The sequence below is a fragment of the Haliotis rufescens genome, unplaced genomic scaffold, assembly GCF_023055435.1.
Source record: "Haliotis rufescens isolate VD_foot unplaced genomic scaffold, xgHalRufe1.0.p SCAF_5, whole genome shotgun sequence".
NCBI classification, from domain to species: domain Eukaryota; kingdom Metazoa; phylum Mollusca; class Gastropoda; order Lepetellida; family Haliotidae; genus Haliotis; species Haliotis rufescens.
The window spans coordinates 39,338,460-39,357,849 of NW_025964223.1; the positions used below are offsets into that span (position 1 = coordinate 39,338,460).

The following is a 19,390-nucleotide window of genomic DNA, read 5'->3' on the forward strand; positions in this document are numbered from 1 at the left end:
CAATCCCGTTAGCAAGAAGCTAGTTTCAGCTGACAAGGACAGGCAATTTGTGTTAGATAATAACCACATGTTTATCGTCTATAAATGATTTTATTCGATTCTTTTAAGAACTTGCACTTTTTACCAAGTATGTTTACGGGTTTAACACGCGCTTTTTATGCAACATACGCTCTTAACACAATATTACAAACAATATACCATGTACACATTCTACGTAGTTCATAGCAGTAGGTCAAAAGATGCTGGTGCATATAGAGGAGAAAATTAGACCAGTGCGTTTTGGTGAGGGCAGATAAAAAAACAACCGATAAATCAATTCAGAATTTTAAACTGAAAACATAGTTATGATCGAGACACTGTCAACCAATTCATCTCAAATTATTATAACACACATAAGAAGATTTTCGTCAAACCAACTGAGTCAATATCGTATTGTAAATAATTTCATTTTCATCAATGTGCTTGCTTGTTTGTAGTTTAACGCCGCACTCAGCAATATTCCAGCTATATGACGGCAGTCTGTCAATAATCGAGTCTGGACCAGACAAGCCAGTGATTGCATCATGAACATCGATCTATGCAACTGGGATCGATGACATGCATCAACCAAATCCCGTTAGTCGCCTTTTACGACAAGCATAGACGCCTTTTACGACAACCATAGTCGCCTTTAACGGCAAGCATTGGTTGCTGAAGACCTATTCTATCCCGGATCATCACGGGTCTCATCCATGTGCAACCTCTTTACAAGTTAATGGCCCTGCTTACATTAAGTATATTTTTACACGAAACGTTTTAGCATAACACAAGATGTCGCGAAATGAATAATACTGTCTGTCTGTTTTTTACGTATATACTGTGAGACGTGTCTAGCTGTATCTAGCATTGTTTTGACAGACAAACACAGTCTCGGTGTTGTAACAACATGTACCGTTACGTTTACAAACAGGCGTGTCAAAACAGACATGCATCATCCTATTATCTGCGCCATGTCTGATCATGTAACGGTTTTAAACTGGGATATCACCTTTCCAAGGAGATAGCTGTTAGGGTAGACATAATAAATGTATTCTTTCGTTGTGTTAATGTACTCATCCATCGAGGCTTACTTGTTGACTTTAGCCTATCAGCATCCCCGTCACAGCGGATAATTCCTGCAGCATGACCCGCGTGTGCTGACGGATGAGACGTGTATAATGTGTTACAGCATCCCCGTCACAGCGGATAATTCCTGCAGCATGACCCGCGTGTGCTGACGGATGAGACGTGTATAATGTGTTACAGCATGACCCGCGTGTGCTGACGGATGAGACGTGTATAATGTGTTACAGCATGACCCGCGTGTGCTGACGGATGAGACGTGTATAATGTGTTACAGCATGACCCGCGTGTGCTGACGGATGAGACGTGTATAATGTGTTACAGCACTCCCTGGTTACAATGCCACCTTTCGTCCATGGCATTATAACAGGGTTGTAGATTTATGACCAGAGCGGCATTCCAACCAGGGATGGTTGGTTTGTTCTTTTACGCCGCACTCAGCAATATTCCACCTATATGACGGCGGTCTGGAAATAATCGTGTCTGGACCAGACAATCCACTGATTGACATCATCAGCATCGATCCACGTAATTGGGATCGATGAAAAGCATCAACCAAGTCAGCGAGCCTGACCACCCGATCCCGTTAGTCGCCTCTAACGACAAGCATAGTCGCCTTTTACGGCAAGCATGGGTTGCTGAAGACCTATTCTACCCCGGATCTTCACGGGTCTTCCAACCAGGGACGTTTGCACCGCGGAGATCTCTCTTTGAAAATATCATGGCATTACAACTAGGGGCATTATAACGAGGGAGAACTGAGAATTGATGGATATATTTATGGACCCCTGGGTACGGTGACATAATCAGTAATGTCACGGGTGACGAAGTCCGATATGTTATTCACACTCCACGGCAATATTGACCAACCGATCCTCGTTATAGATGCATTTACTTGATCCTATTGCATGGCTGTGTGAGTTATAATGCTGAACGCGCTTATGCCACAACCACTGTCCTACCAGTGAAGATCCGGGGTTGAGTAGGTCTAAAGCTACCAATGTTTGTCGTCATTGAAGAGGCGACTAACGGGATCGGGTGGTCAGGCTCGCTGACTTGGTCGGTGTATATCATTGTATCCCATTTGCGTGGATCGATGCTCATGCTGTCAATCACTGGCTTGTCTGGCCCAGATTCAATTTTTTACAGACCGCTGTCACATAGCTGGAATATTGCTGAGTGCGGCGTTAAACAACAAACAAACAAACTGTCCGTCGACTTTCGTCATGTTCAGCATGGCCATTGGGTTTTACGTCGATTTGAACAGCATGTCAGTTACATAAGGGTGTGGCAGCTTCATGTGGGAGGAAAGCCCGAAGTGATGCAAGTCTTACCACTTTGGTGAAACCCACGGGCATGGGTATGTGGGACTCAGAAAAAAAATCCGGTCGGACCGGGATTCGAACCCACACTCGTAGGTTTCTGACACTCACGGTAACCTACGAGTACTGGTGTGCTGCTGACAAATTCAATACATTTTCCTCTGTCTATAGCAAATTCCAGGGAACCATTGACACCGTTATCCGAAGTTCGCCAACGCCGCTCGTAGACCTATAGTGCTGTGTACCACTACAGGGGAAATATGGCTTTGTAAAATACACCCGTTCGCTATATCCCCTTTGTTACTCCCGGAGCCATATATTGTAAGTGCCCAATATCGGAGTTTATAGGATCCGGCACACCTGTCTTATAAACGTTACTTTTTTTAGTTTTTTGGAGGCTTCAGATTCATTGCTGGAAGACATCGTTCACTTACCTCAACGCTACCACGAATGGAGTATCACTACATCGTGATGCATCTAGTTATAAACATTTGCAAACATGGACAAGCTTTTATGATTGTCCCCATGTTTCACGCACGTGTTTACCATGTTTGTTTACATTACCGTATAACACCAACAATCGCACTCCTTCAGTTAAATATACTTTCACGAAACGTACGTTATCGTTTGTATACGCTTGTCGACAGAAGCCCAAATATCCGCATCTATTAATACTATAGCCAAATGTTAAAATCTTCGTAACACAACATAAGAAATGTCAGACATATCTGCTGTATTGTCGGAGAGAGCACCAGGTGCTCCTCAGACTTGTCTCCAAACGCTGCTTCCATTACTCTGGTGCTAAAAACAGAAGACGAGAAAATGTCAAAACGAATGTAGATCTAAACTGGATCTAAACCATCTAAATATATCTTGTTTGTTAAAGCCAGGGGCATTTGCTAATCTTTCCGTGCCGTGGGTTACCCTGTCAGCGTGAGCCTCGCGCGCGCATGAAATACACGTGCTTTTGTTAGTCCATGTCCGTTTCAATAACAGGCGTGTCGATTTCAAAGAAACCGCTCACGGTTGTAATTGACATCAATACATTTCAGGGTTTCAGTACGGTGGCCCATAAGGGAATGGAGTCTGTTTTTCAATATTTTGATGTTTCTCTTACTTTTATCGTAACCTTTTGCACATTAACACAATTTGTCATACAAATATGTGATAAATCATGTATAAAAACATGGAAAATGTACTTTCAAGTAGCTATTGAGTCGCTGAAATGTGAAGCGAAAATGTCAAAAACTAAAATGGAAATGTCAAAAACCAAAACGAAAATGTCAAAAACTAAAATGAAAATACAGAAAACTATTTCCATCGCGGTGAAAACTATTTACACCGCGGTGGAAATAATTTTCTGTGGTTTCATTTTAGTTTTTGACATTTTTCGTTTTTGTTTTTGACATTTTCGTTTTTGTTTTTGACATTTCCATTTTAGTTTTTGACATTTTCGCTTCACATTTCAGCGACTCAATAGCTACTTGAAAGTACATTTTCCATGTTTTTATACATGATTTATCACATATTTGTATGACAAATTGTGTTAATGTGCAAAAGGTTACGATAAAAGTAAGTGAAACATCAAAATATTGAAAAACAGACTCCATGTCCCTTATGGGCCACCGTATTCCAGGGTTAATTTTAGAGTCAGCCGTTCACTAGTGTTTGTAATGCCTTAATGGGATATGGATATGTTATTTCATGCCTTTTGTATCAAATTTGTCCCCTGATTTTTATGAACACGAGATTTGCTGTACTTCGGCATCTTCCCGAGGCAAGGGAGTTATAACTGACTATTTGTATTATACAAATGACAGTTTCCACTCTTACCGAACTTGGCTTGAATTTCTGGGCTCGCTAGTAGCGCCACCAGTGTCTATTACGAGTGATGTCCATTCTCTGTGCCTCCTATTGACCAATCAAGATTCCACCTCTCATATTACTTGCATTTGCATTGAAGCAAAATGATCTGACCGATAATTAAGATCTATATTGTAATAGAACGGGTCCTAACTTGCAAAGTGCACCAGATCGCTTCAGCACCTTAATTAAAAACATGAAATGATTAGGAAAATATATGTTGACGCCGAGTTAACCGTACACATACTTTGCAAATCCTGCAATCTGAACGGCAGTTTACGAACCGGATGTTGATTTCGTTACGCGATTTTGATTGGACTATGCATAGACTCGTTAGTCCAGCCAAAATATAACTCCATAATTCCAGCCTAATCCGACAAGGGTGGAAACTGGACTTCTATAGTCAGTTAATATAGGCAGATGTACTTCGGGAGGTGAGTATGACATTTGAATGCACACTGATCCCTAACGGAGACATTGTTCACGATAATTGAACATAGGTTAACCCCGTCAGCGAGCTGACAAGGTAAGAGTGTCATCTGCGGATAACTCCAAGCCCTGCTACATGCGCATTCAATAAGCTAAAAGTACACAAATACCTTTTTGATAACATTTTGTCAGATATTTTTTCATATATTCTTGACAGTGTTGATAGCCAAATCTGAGAGCAGATCAGGAAATCAGATCCAACAGATGTTGTACATAGTATGAATAATACGATTACCTTTTTAAACCGCATCCCTTGCCTTCAGCAACCCATGCTCGTCATAAGAGGTGATTATGCGTGTCGTAAGAGGCGACTAACGGGATCGGGTGGTCAGGCTCGGTGACTTGGTTGATGCATGTCATCGTGTCCCAATTGCGTGGATCGATGCTCATGATGTCACTCACTGGCTTGTCTGGCCCTGCCTCAATATAGCAGGACTACTGCAGAGTGTGGCGTTATTAACAAACATACAAACGTATATGTAAGCATGTTTGAAATCTTCGAGAGATTTCGAAAACCATCAACATATTCACTAATTGTATTGTTCTGTGAGCAATAAAGTGAGGATTCCAGTCTAGAAGTGGCCCCCAGCAACCTGTGCGGGTCGTAAGGGGCGACCAAATAGATCGGGTGGTCAGACTCGGTGACTTGGTTGATAGCCTGTCATCGTACCCCCACGACGTGGGTCGTTGCTCACAATATCGATCACTGGATTGTCTGGACCAGATTCGATTATTTACAGGCCACCGTCATATAGCTGGAATATTGCCGAGTGTGGCGTTAAACAACAAACGTTCTGTTATATGAACGCATCAACACATATTAAAATAATTCACTCTTGACGTCAATTTAACCAGAATTAACCGGCAAGCATCTTACATCAATTACATACATATGGTTGTCAAATTTCAACTGTGATTAATGATCAGTAATCATGAATGATTCATTATTTCCAAAGAAAGTGCCACGCGCGAAACACAAAACACTTCCCTCATTAATAAACCGGCAACTGCACCTGCTCCGAGGATAATTGACAGCACGTGATCCCCTGCGCTATATTATCCTCGCGCGAAGAGCAGAATACACTTTCCAGACAACTTCTTTAATCTTCCACATCTTTTGTAACGCAATCATGCCTCTCGGAAATATCACAGCGTCGTTCGATCCTCCAAAAAAGCAAAGGAGTTTAATTTCCGCTGCATCTGGGTTATATAACTGGGAATATAGCAGGGTTCTGTTGTGTAATGGTTCGACGAACTAGTTGCTTAACAATCAGACTTCGAGAATGTCGCTTTGCACGGATATCTCGTACGGATTTCAGAAGAATGGGTTATATTTAAATTGCAGGCGGTGACTGTTGGTCTCCGTTACGGCGAGGTTTGACATACGATCTATCAACCTGACGGAACGGTAATAGGTGAATTTAAAACACGGTTTAGAAATCGTTTTTCCACTTTCATAATGCTGTCGGTGTCTATATTTAGTCAAATGGTATTCGCAGGTGAATAATTTGCACCTTAAAATGCGTTTTTGACGAGGGTATTGGAACTGAAAAGCAAATTTCATTATCTGCGTTCGTCATGAAAATAGGGAAAGAAGTTGAAAAACATTAATTTTCTAAACGGTTATGACAACGAAAACAGTTAAATTGGTCAATGAGGTCATTGTCTCAAAAAACCTGTGGAAATTCCCAGTAAAGAATACTGGTCTCCGGCAATCTCATTCGTCACCACTCGCATGTTTCCGTGACCTACAACCCTTCGGCTTTTCGGAATGGTACGAGTTCAGAATGCAGCCACCTAGCTTGTCGCAAAATGCGACTATGAAAATTGAACAGGCGACCAGCTCGGTGACTTGACTGACTGCTTGTCATCATATCCCAATTGCGTTACTTTGTTTGTTTGTTGTTTAACGCCGCACTCAGCAATATTTCAGATATATGACGACGATCTGTAAATAATCGAGTCTGCACCAGACAATCCAATGATTGACATCATGAGCATCGATCCACGCAATCGGGATACGATGACATGCATCAACCAAGTCAGCGAGCCTGACCACCCGCCTCTTACAACAAGCATAGTCGCCTTTCGCGGCAAGCATGGGTTGCTGAAGATCTGTTCTTCCCAGCGTACACCAGAAATAGGCTTCACACATTGTACCCATGTCGCGAATCGAACTCGGGTCTTCGGCGTGACGAGCGAACGCTTTAACCACTAGGTTACATCACCGTTGTTATTGAAATGTGACTCTTTTTATTCCAACTGTTTTTCAAACAAATTCTGTTTGGTAGCAAACTTAATAAAGAACTTGAATTTGATACAAGCGAGGATGGTGTTACAATCGAGCATGCTCTTTCTACCAAGATCTCAAAGAGCGTCACACGACTCTTGCTCAGAAGTTATTGAAGGCCTCAGTAAAGCTTTTAAACAGTGTTATGGTAGACATGAGGAGAACATTTCTAATTTGACGCATCAGTGACAAAAATGATGTCCGATGCAGGTCCCTATTCTGACTTGTCACATATGTTCCCGAATTTTTCAGGTGAACAGTTGACTTGCCGTTGCATGTGTTTGTGACGGGTGGGGCATGATACGCTCACCTTTTCGCGAACACATAGTATCATCACTGTTTGATAGTGATACATAAACACATGCTCATGGTGTGATCGGAATCGTACAAGGGACCCATCTATTGGCAGATATAATCTCTTGAATATGGACAGGGTTTTGTCGCTTTTATTTAAATAAGTTCGACCACATCAAACCACGCGGGCTTTGGGCTGTTTACGCTGAATAAACATTTGCGTACACGAAAACACAAAATTGTTGACGTCACCGCTTGACAATAAAGGGAAAATACACGTGCATCCTGTTTACGTCATGTGCAGGAAGTGAAGGCAGCAAATAGACACTTTGATGAAAGGCGGACATGCAATAACAGACCAGCGTGGTCGCCGTTTTTGCAGCAGCACATCTTCATGTAAGAGTGATTTGAGGTGAAATGGAATTAAACTTATATAGCGACGTGCATGCACGTGTGTGTGAGCGCGTGTGTGTCTCTGGCTGCTTGTACTAATGCCGATTTTATAGGCTTAGACCACTAAGACACAATAACGCAGTCTAACATGAATACCCCACTCAGACACAGAATACTGACTCCGAGACGACCAATCCTTGTAGCCTCTTAATGCCGAGCGCCAGACAGGGTAACAACAAGTACCATCTTTTAACGTCATTTGGTATTTGGCTCTCCGGGCGAACGCTCTACCACTGAACCACAGAGGCGGTAGGACGTAATAGTAGTGAGGGTTGGTGTCGTCGAAGTGTGAGAAGTCGCAGATGTATGTTGTAGTTGGGGTAGTAGCTATAGTATTAGCTGATGCGGTTGAAGATGTAGTTGTTGGTGTAAGTAGTGATATAGTTGCTGCATATTATGTATTTACAGTATTTGCTGTGCAGTCGTCGATGACGTATTCGACTTCGGTGTTGCAGCAGACAATGCGGCAGTAGTCTAACGGTAATTGCCGTAGCAATAGATACTTTCAAAAATAGTGCAATGTTTTAGAAAACAAAATAATTTCGTTGAAAAATTAAGATGCTTTTTCGTGTTTAAGAAGCTTTTGGATGTTCATGTAGTTGCAGTTGGTCGCAACTTCAGGTCGTAAATTTCATGCATCCTCAACTAAATGTTAATTAAGAATCGTTTCGCTTCAATAACATGTGTCGATTTCAAAGAAGTCTGGTCTATATACACGTTTGACCTCCTTAACAGAAGCGAATGCCTCAAAACCTATTGGCAGCGCAGCGCATTTTAGTCGTTTAGTGATTGAGTTATTTCGGTTACATAAAGGCATATTAGCTAAATATGGGAGGAAAGTCGTAGATACTGTAATTCCATTTAATCAACTTGGGTGAGGTGGAGTGGGGATTTACGTCGCGTTCAAGATTAATGCACTGATATAGCGACGTGCATGCACGTGTGTGTGGCTTGTTTTAGTCCGGACTAATGCCGATTTTATAGTGCCAGCCCAGTTAGGTACCGTGCCGCAGTTTAACATGAATACCCCACTCAGGCACAGTATACTGACTCCGAGCCGACCAGTCCATATTTTAGCCCCTTAATGTCGAGCCCCAGCCAGGGTAGCAACAAGTACCATCTTTTAACGTATTTTCGTATGACGCGGTCGGGCATCAAACACCGGACCTTCCGCCCTCGGGGCGGACGTTCTGCCACTAAACCACGGAGGCGGTCTACTCGACTTGGGAAAAAACATATTGATTGCAAAACCTTTACATCTCCGTTTCAATGTCAATTTCGATTAAAAAATGAAATTACGTATTAAAACGGTGGACATTTAATTGCCGGCCTTGAGGTCTGTCACTGTTTTATGAAAAAGGTCTGGCAGGCCGAAAATAACCGCAGGTATTACCAAGGGACATGGAGTTTATAAGTTTCCAAGATAAATGTTGCAGTAAAACCTCCCCTAACGTAATCAAGATAGACATTATGACCTTATTCCACAAGACTGGCACGACTGTTTGTTATTTGGAAATGAACAGATTTTATCTTGCTCTTATCATCTCTCTTCAAGTTTTCACTTAGCAAAGGATGTAATCACAAAAAGAAAAATGCCTCCACGCGAGGAAATAAACAAACTTGAAAAAATCCATGAAATTAACAAATATGCAAATCTCCGCTAAGATTTTCGAAGCAAAAAAATATATATCCGGCAATGTGTATCAAAGATGTATTTTCTTTGGAAACGAAACACTTGAAGGAAGGTGGGGTTGTGTCAAGGGAGAACTTACTATCAACGAATTATCTATTTCGAATGAATATATTAGAAAATACTAAGCCTTGTCGCTAGTGCATGAAATATTGAAAACTTGGTGGCATTCCTTGAACTGTATTTAGTTTATATAGCATGCCTGTTTCACATCCAAGGGACGCAACTCTGACAAGGGAAGTTTTGCAAAGAGTCGTCGGAGTAAATTGAAACCTCGTTAATTCGGACGGTACCATTACAAGTGAAAGTATTCGGAGTAACAATGTTAAGGTTTGAAGTTATTTTCATGTGAATATCTGTGGACGTTCTCAACAGTAATCGTCTAGATATTGAGGTTTCCGAACTGCAGGTTTCACTGTTATCAGTCGAAAACATACCTCGAACAGTATCGAGTGACTTGCGTGTACTAGCATTTAAGTTTATATGACATCGTGTGAACATGTTGGAGGACAGCTCGAAGTTATGCAGGTCCTAGACGTTTATAACTTTGGAGAAACTCAACAAACATGGTGCTAACAAATCAAGAAACCCAGTCGGCGAAACTGCTGACGCTGTGGACAAAGATCAACGACGTGGAGATGGATAACGCAAGACGTCACACCTTGATAGTGGGGGAGTATTTTGCTCCGGAAATCCTAGGGGGAATGTTGTTTTAGATACGTCCTTGGAGAATGTTGAGCAATATTCATCTCATGCGGGTAAAAGCGGACTGAGGATGTCGGAGAACTGAGACAAACAACCACATGCAGGACGCCGAACAAATTCTTTGTTTAGCGGCGGTGTCGGATCCAAGAATATCTGACAGGTGCTAAAATTACTTTGAAAAGTCTGATATTTATAGATGGGTTATGATGTCTGGGTATCAGTACCGTGAGAGAAAGGTTGGTGATAAGAAGTCTAGCATTCCGCGGGTGCCACTCTTTCGCACACCTGCACCTATGGATTTTACCTTAGACAATAGCATGGTTCAGCGATGACATGGTATTTCAAAGGCAGGTGATTTGTTACTGTCACTTCGACGAACACAGCGGGGGGCTACGAACGAGTTTAACACATTTGCCTAGGAGTGAGTGAGGTGGATTAACATCGCTTTTAGCAATATAAAGACTGGGGAACATAATCAATTTGTACCCATGTGGGGAATCGAACCTGGGCCACGACATAACAGGTGAACGCTTTAAGGGGTCCTACTATTTAACGTCCGGGGGCGTCCGGAAACGTCCGGGAGGTTTCATCAGACGTCCGGGAGTTAATTTATAGGGTGGTGTCACGACTTGCACCGATCGCAAAACACGGCCTTACGACAACCACAGTTGTACAACGGAACAATCCCTTTGTCGAGGTTTTCAGTTTCTGCTACATTCCATGGTTTAGCGAATTAATACACTCTGGTAACAATTTCAGATTATAATGCCATAGTAACTTTAGAATAAAATATTTGTGTTGTACGTGTTTGTGACTGAGTTGGGAGTGAGTTAGTTGCGCCGCTTTTAGCAATATTCCAGCAATATCACAGCGGCGGACACCAGAAATGGGCTTCACACATTGTACCCATGTCGGGAATCGAACCCGTGTCTTCGGCGTGATATTTATTTTTTTACATAAGCAAATTTACATTGTATCCTTCTAAGACGAAGTTACACCCACCGCGTTAGTTGGAATAAAATAAAATCGAATTTGGTTCGCAGATTCAACCATCTTCCCGAGGCAAGAGAGTTAACTGACTATATACAAATCCAGTTTCCACCGGTACCCTTGCCGAACTAGGCTGGTATTATTGAGTTACATTTTGGCTGGACTAACGAGTCTATGCATAGTCCAATCAAAATCGCTCACCGAAATCGAAATCCGGTTCGCAAACTGTCGTGCATATTTACGTCGATTGCAGGATTTACAAAGCATGTTCACCGCCAACCCGTCAGCAGATATTTTCCAAATCTTTTCATGTTTCTAAACAAGGTGCTCACGTGATTTGATGCATTTCGCGATGTAAGACCCGTTTTATCACGATATAGAACTTCATTATCAGAACAGAACAGAACTTTATTACGCCCAAGGCTACAAAAACTAGCATGTTGAGGTTTAACTGGAGATGTGACGTATAATAGTGATCAGATCGTCCTGACGGGGCGCCACCATTTTGTGTGAAGCAAACGCAAGTGATACGAGAGGTGGAATCTGATTGGTCCATAGGGAGGCTTAGAAAGGATATAACTGGTAATAGCCACAGGTGGCGCTACGATCGAGCCCAGGAATTCCAGACTAGTTCTGTAAGGGTGGAAACTGGACGTTTAAAGTCAGTTAACTCTCTTGCCTCGGGAAGATGAGATTCAACATTTAAAAAAGAATAGTGGTGTATGTAAATATTGTCTTCATATAAATTGTTTTTTCGGTATTTGTTTCAGTAATTAGAGTTTTTATCGCATCCACTTTTCTCAATACTTTTGAGATATGTGTTAAATAGTATTCGGGAGTCAGAGGTGAGCAATGAGAGGAAAAATAGTAGATATTCGCGATTCAGGAGAGAAGGGGGTTCGCACCCTTATTAATGGCATTTTATTATAATCAATACCAGAACTCAACTGTATGGAATACACTTTGTTATATTGTCATTCACCCGGAAGTTCCCGGACGCTCCGTGGCGTTGCCCGGATGCTCCGGGACGTTATTAAGTAGGACCGGTAAGTTGTTCCCAACGCCGTAGTTAACTATGAAGGTGACAATGAGAAAGGGGTTGTAAAACCTTAACGGAGGCTGACCGGTATCAAATGATGGTAAATGTTGCGACGAGGTTAACCAACAACCATTCATAGTTTTCCACCGTTGTAGACACTCAATCCCCTGTAGTTATTTTAGTTCACAGCCATCACTTACTACCGACCACTTCACTCTTCGAAAGCATCACAATCACAATCACCATGGTTCAGTTTGGAAAGGGTAGCCCAGTGGCGAGTGTATTTGCTTGTCGTAAGGAAGGTCTGGGTTCGATCCTCACATAATGTAGTCAATATTACTGAAATTGACGTAAAGGTGTCCACACACCCTTTTGATAGTACTGTCCTCATGACATGTTTTCATATATACAGAGAGTAAACAACGCTATATCGAAGAGCTCAGTCAATCACCGATGGTGAGTGGGTGTGGTGTTATGCCATATATCAATACCACAGCGGGGGTCACTGATCTTTAAACATTGGAGGAATTGAACCCGGGTTTTCGGCCTGGTAAGTGAAGGTTTTAACTTCGAGGCTACCATCATAAACTACTGATAAATAAAAAGGCAACGTTTGATTAATACGTCCATCTTACATTCCAGAGATGATGTACACGCACAAGATAGCCGCCCCCCGCGACGAGCTGACCCTGGAGATCCTCGACACAGCATCGCTGGTACGGACGTCACCAAGATAGAAATTTAAGATTATCACCAAAACATCATTTTAAGTTAAACGTTTCTCCAAAGTTTCAGTGTATGATTAAGTCTGGGCCATGTAAACATGTCGTTGGTGACATAAACAACGATTCTCGACGCCGAGGTGTACTCTCTCTCTCTCTCTCTCTCTCTCTCTCTCTCTCTCTCTCTCTCTCTCTCTCTCTCTCTCTCTCTCTCTCTCTCTCTCAAAACAATGAGTAAGCTGTTCATATAACTGTTTAACTGTTTATTAGACAGTCGTAGATTTTGTCGCCGATAAGTAAAATCTACAACTGTAGGTAGCTAACTCAACGTTACGTTAAGACACTGACGAGTAATTAACATAAACGAACATTTTAAGAAAATTAAATATGATACTTCCAGATGCCCGAGGAAACTCTGGAAAAACATCTGAGATGGGGCGACGGGTTTGTGTTGCTGTATTCTGTAACAGACCGTCAGAGTTTTCAAGAAGCTACGAAACTAAAAGACTGGCTTTTTAAGGTCAGAGGTCAAGATACTCCAATCGTATTGGTCGCCAATAAGTCTGACCTACTTACTGCACGTGCAGTGACGGAAGACGAAGGACTTGGATTGGCGGGAGAAATGGACTGCCCAAAATATGAACTCTCCGTCGCGGAGGGATTTCAAGCTGTGAATGAGACAATGGAGGAACTACTTTGTCAGATGAAGAGGGAATTTGTGAAAGGTCTCACTGCTGCCGTTTCCGGCCTCGAGAAACGCTCGCGACTCTACAACATGAAGAAGGCTTTTAAGAAGAGGATCGTTAGGAGCAGGAGTGATACGTTTTGAAGGAAAACAAAGTGCCACCATTTATGCAACAGACTTCCTTGGCGCCATGTGCAATAATTCATAAATGGAGACTTGAACGGATTTTGTTTGTATTTAGGCGTGTATTTATGTGTTGGCAAATTGTGTCAACTGTTATGTGTTGTTTTAAGTTGCCTGTTTGCTTTTCAGTGTTGAAGACATGTGAGAATTGCTGTCTGATTAATGGTCGGATTTTTTACATACTAAATCACTACCCCACTGCGGCCATTTACATTTTCATATCTGTATTGACTGTTATCACAGGAATGTGTACTTTACCGTAAGTGCATATCAAAATTGATTGTTTGATCGTCGTAATCGACGCCTCATTTTAAGACAATTCATTTTTAGGATTTCTTGGAGATTTTATGAGGTTCAAACAACCCTATTTAGCTATTCTCACTGAGGGGGAAAAGTCTCACTTTCTCAATAATTCACAGATTCTCAAAGCTTAAGAAACGAAAGAAACTTCTACGATTCTGACAGTTCCGTAATTTACGTTCAATAATGTGCAATCATGTGAAACCTGTACTGATGGAAATAAATACCGGAACACATGGTTTTAGACACAGTTAAATAATATGCTCTCATGGGTTCCCAGTCTTAACTACCAAATGCACGTTGGAAACGATGCATACAAACACATGTCAACATTTGATTCTGACGTGTTGAATTGTATGCGCTATTTCAGATGACAGTAAAGCATATTTCCCAAATAGGTTTCATTGTTACCTTACTCCTTTCCATCAGAGGTGAGTTAAAACTTAACGTCGCATCGGCATTGTTTCCGCCATACAGCGACCTTCCATCAGTATATGTACACATGCAAGTTAACCCATGTAATAGAAGGTAGATGTTTGAGTGTATGTTGCAGTCAGTATGGCATGTACATACGTGATTAATTTAAAGTAAACACGTGTTCATTGTGTTGTTATTTATGTCAAATTACTAAAATAGCATGTACCACTCAGAGCATATGTTTTAATCAATATCTATGTGTAAGGTGTGTTCAGATTGCAGGTTTCATCATGACCCGCTTCACTCGGTATCAGACGTGTTACACATGGAATCAAAAGCCATTCGTCACCACTCGCCCCTTTCCGTAGCCTGCAAGAAGACTCGCCCCCCTATCATGATTGTTATGTTCGAAAACGCAACAAACCAAAAACATGGCGTCAAATAATCCCTCAGGAATATTTTTTGATTGTACATCTGTCTATACCCAAGAGTACAGTTAAATGTGTTCAGTCATTCTGTATAATATGATATAAAGTTCCCATGTGTTTTCAATAGCATCTGGAATATATACGATATATGGGGGAAATATACGTGAATCGTTACGCAACTAGTTGACACTTCTTTTAGTTATGCGCTTAGACGGAACCCAGTCGCATCAAAATGTCAACGAGAGGGGTACGAGTCGCTATTCGGCTTGTCCCGGAATAACACGAGTTGTCACGAATGATCACAAGCGAGTCGAACTGTAAAGAAAGTACGATGTCAACATCGGGTATGACAACGTAAGCTATAACGACTAGTTGGCTACTGAACTATTGGGGGAGGGGGGTGAGTGGGGGTGGTACTGTTTGAGAATCATAACTATACACTTTATACATGGAATAAGGTAAAGTATCACTCTTCTTTCTTCCAAAAGCCCATAAATCTTGTTGAATATCTACATATGATAGTGATATCATTTTTAATACCCACATGTGATATTGATATCATTTTGATAAATGCGAAGATACCCACGTCCCCTGCTCGAAAGCTGTACAAGAGCACTGCCAGTTCTTCCCGATGCTGAGGCATTCCTTGATTCCATGAAACAGAGGAATCTTGTAAAAGGATACTCAGCTAATCATTGCCATAAAAACACCTGAAACATATGTCATAAGAAAATGGATGTCGGTTTCTGTATTTTGTTGTGAGTAGGTCCCTTTGTAAACAAAAACAATTTGTTTCTTCAGAAATTAACACAGGATACGATTTCCCCCAATGGCTGTTGAATATGGAAATCTATAGGATGACTTGCTTTACGGTTTTCCAGACGTGTATGTCGAGAGGCAGCGAAATACTTGATGTCATGAAGTGGGCTTTTACTAACATATTGTCATAGTGACAGAAGAATTTTTGAAGTATGGATTCTAAAACTTTACACAGGTCTATGAATGAGGCTTTCTTACAGTTTTGCTAACTTAATGCATGTCATTGGCTATATCAATATATAACCGGAGTGTCTACAAACAATATGATTCACTATTGTACAATATTATTAGGGACGACATGAGATTAGTCATACGAAGTTCTTATTTTTCTGGAATTCCATATCTTTTCTGACATATTGAATTATTCGATATTTTCAGTTCCATATGCACTATAATATGATATATGAAATAGATATACATGAGGCCAAATGTAATCGATATTAATCATCCATGTCACATTACCGCCTCATGTAATGCTTATTATAATATATTATAATAAGAATTTAAGTAAAATTCACGACGTGGGAATTAACCGCGGATCTGCATAAAACGTGCAGTCGGTCACTGCAGCACGTGTTGAAGGTTTTGTTCGTGGGCCAGTGATGCGGATAGTTATAGTGCATGTGTCGGGTCAGTCGCATTGACGAATACACGTAGAGCATGAACTCCACGTGCACCGCGTCACACGCCACCCTCGTCCCCTGTTCAATGGAGATGGATTCTTCCGTTGCGTTTTTTTTTTAAAACTTTTGTTTTGCAGCACACAGAGTTTAACACAGTATGCTTGACTTCTAACGAACGGTATGAAACGGGGGTCTGTTTCAAGGGCCCCTGTCTGTAGGCTGTTGAGGCACAACCAGCTATATAATCAGTGTTTTGTCCCAGTGAGTCTCTGTGAACCTGCATTAACAGGGTGTACATGGATATACTGTGTAACCCTAACAGGATAGCCCTTCTCATGTCAATCTCACTCGCAACATAAATCATATCTTTTTAAAAAATAAACGCATAAAATGATTCCTTGTTGTCATTTAGTATGCATTTATCACATTGGAGAAAAAATATTTATTACGAATTACTCCCATTAGCATGATTAGAATGATGCCGTCACGCCTTTAATAGGCTGGAATCTGCAGAGTGGGCATCGCAATGGCTCGTGGAAAGGTAATTTCAAGGACGAGAAATGCATGACTTGCACGTGCAAGACATGATCAGTGCCTGTATGTCAGGAAACGCACGAGTTATACGCGCAATATGAGATCATTAAGATGTATGTAGAAATGCATGCTTTACACGTAAATCCCACGTGAAAGGGTCAGATGCTGACAGAACAGTAATTATCTGGGCGAATCTTGGATTTGAACCAACTTTTAAGGGAGGCAATTCTACACGAGTTGCGGCGCCTGCTTTATAGCACCGGGGAACTCATGTCGAATATCACACAAAGCGAAAATACACTGGGTTTAGTTTTAAAGCGTTAAAGTTTACGTTTCCCCAAACCGGTTTGTGATATTACCATTTTAATGATTTCGGTCATTGCAACAAATGAATGGTTTCAGTGCAGAATAACAAATATCATATAGATTATATTTCGCTTTGACAAACTACTGTTGTGAGCTTGTACAACGTTTTTAAAAAAACGAAATAACGAAGTCAGTTGTTAAATACGTAAAGTCTTTACGTATATCACGTCGGTTCGAAAACATTGATTTTCAGACTTTTTACCTGTTTGAAATGAACATGTTCAATTGTTAAATTTAAAGAGTCTTGACTAAACGTATTGCATTATGATTGTGTTTGTTTGTTTGTTTGTTGTTTTACGCCGCTCTCAGCAATATTCCAGCTATATGACGGCGGCTTGTAACAAATCGAGTCTAGACAATCCAGAGGTCGATATTGTGAACAAAGATTCACGCCGACGGGGTACGATGACACGCATTCACCGAGCCTGAACACCTTTCATATTACAGCTCCAGTGAGAGCAAGATATCTAACAGAAACACAGCTGATATAAGGTCACCGTAGTGTAATGGATAAAGCTATACCCGGAGAGCGGAATGTCGGTTGTTCGATCCCCTCACAGCGTCATACCAAAGATGGTAAAAGGCGGTATTTGTTGTTGCCCTGCCTGACGCTCGTTATTAAGTGGATAAAAGAAGGACTTCGGCTGAGTGTTGAAATTGCGGTATGGTATCTCAGCAGGCTAACACTATAAAGACCGCATAAATCTGGACTATCACACGCATGCACACTTAACCCCACCTCACCATGAAGTAGACCGTCTCCGTGGTCAAGTGGCAGAGCGGAAGGTCCGGGGTTCGATCCCTGGCATCCCTGTCTTACCAAAAGACGTTAAAAGAAGATACTTGTTGTTACCCTGTCTGGCGCTCGGCATTAAGGGGCTAAAACATGGACTGGTCGTCATGGAATCAGTATACTGTGGGGTGTGGTATTCATATTAAACTGGGCATGGTATCTCATTCTCATTGGCATCAGTCCGGACTAGTACAAGCAGCCACACACGTGCATATATGAGTGCAATAATCCTGGACGCGACGTTAAACCTCATTTCACCTCATCCCACCTCACCTCACCTCACTATGCAGTAACACAAGCAGATTGGACACAGCGCGTCTGCTACACCCACATCTTTACACATTAAAGGAACGTAAAAGGGATATTCTTTCTATTGCTACATTGAAACGATAAACAGAGTAGGCTGAGAGTGCATGCTTCAAAACCGAAGTGCTTATCCATGCTAATTGCCACGTGTGTCTGGCTATGACGTGGGTGGAGGAGGAACATGCAGCCGACGAGATAAATCGGACATTTACAGCTGATCTGGAATAACAGGCAAAGTAATGTCGATGTATCTCGGAGAAAAAATATCTCCATGCAAAGAGGTGAGCTCACAAATGTCGTCTTGAGAGGATCGTCTTGATTAAGGTATTACGGAATCTGGAGGTACACGGGCACTGATCCTACTGATGATGCAACACAAAACGAGTTTATCGTAAAACTGACAGAAGTCTCTCTGAGTAAATGTTGTTTAAGGCCCGTTAGAAATGTTGTGCGTTTTCTTTGTTGCAGACACAATATACATGTTTGTTGGAGGTTGATTGTGTGATATGCACAAAGAAAAACGTGAAGCACACCCTAATATATTTCATTATTATTTGGTCCCAATATTTGTAAGAGTCATGAAAGATATAATTACGGGAAGAACGTTAAAATTGCTTTCTTAAGCTCGGTTTTAAACAGTTATTCCATGACATTGTGTGCCCATGGCACGAAGGCGATTATCAAACGCCACAAGATGGCAAATAATCGGCATGCATAACGCAGGAATGTCTTGTAATATCATCACACTGTCGTAAGCCGTTTAGTCGAGAAACATGCTCAGACCGGTGATGTACAGGACCGTCCCAGATCCGGAAGACCTCCTGTGACGACACATCGCGAAGACAGGGACCTTCTTCGTCTCATAGAACCCTTTTAAACAAGTACTCGTCTGAAACAGCTGTGGTTGCCCAATCATCGTTTCAGCACCAGAACCGTCAGGAACCGACTGAAAGCAGCAGGACTGAGGGCTAGACGAGT

The 19,390-nt window shown here is 41.6% G+C and overlaps 1 protein-coding gene across 1 annotated transcript in view; it reads left to right on the forward strand.

Annotated features, from left to right (window-relative positions):
• LOC124123763 (ras-related and estrogen-regulated growth inhibitor-like) overlaps positions 1-16,807 on the forward strand; it is a 51,292-nt gene extending 34,485 nt beyond the window's left edge. Inside the window, exons 3-4 of the mRNA XM_046486932.2 lie at positions 12,879-12,952; positions 13,359-16,807. Coding sequence (XP_046342888.2) covers positions 12,879-12,952; positions 13,359-13,787 — 503 coding nt within the window. The 3' untranslated portion in view covers positions 13,788-16,807. The remainder of the gene's footprint in view (positions 1-12,878; positions 12,953-13,358) is intronic.
• Positions 16,808-19,390: the final 2,583 nt, after the last annotated feature.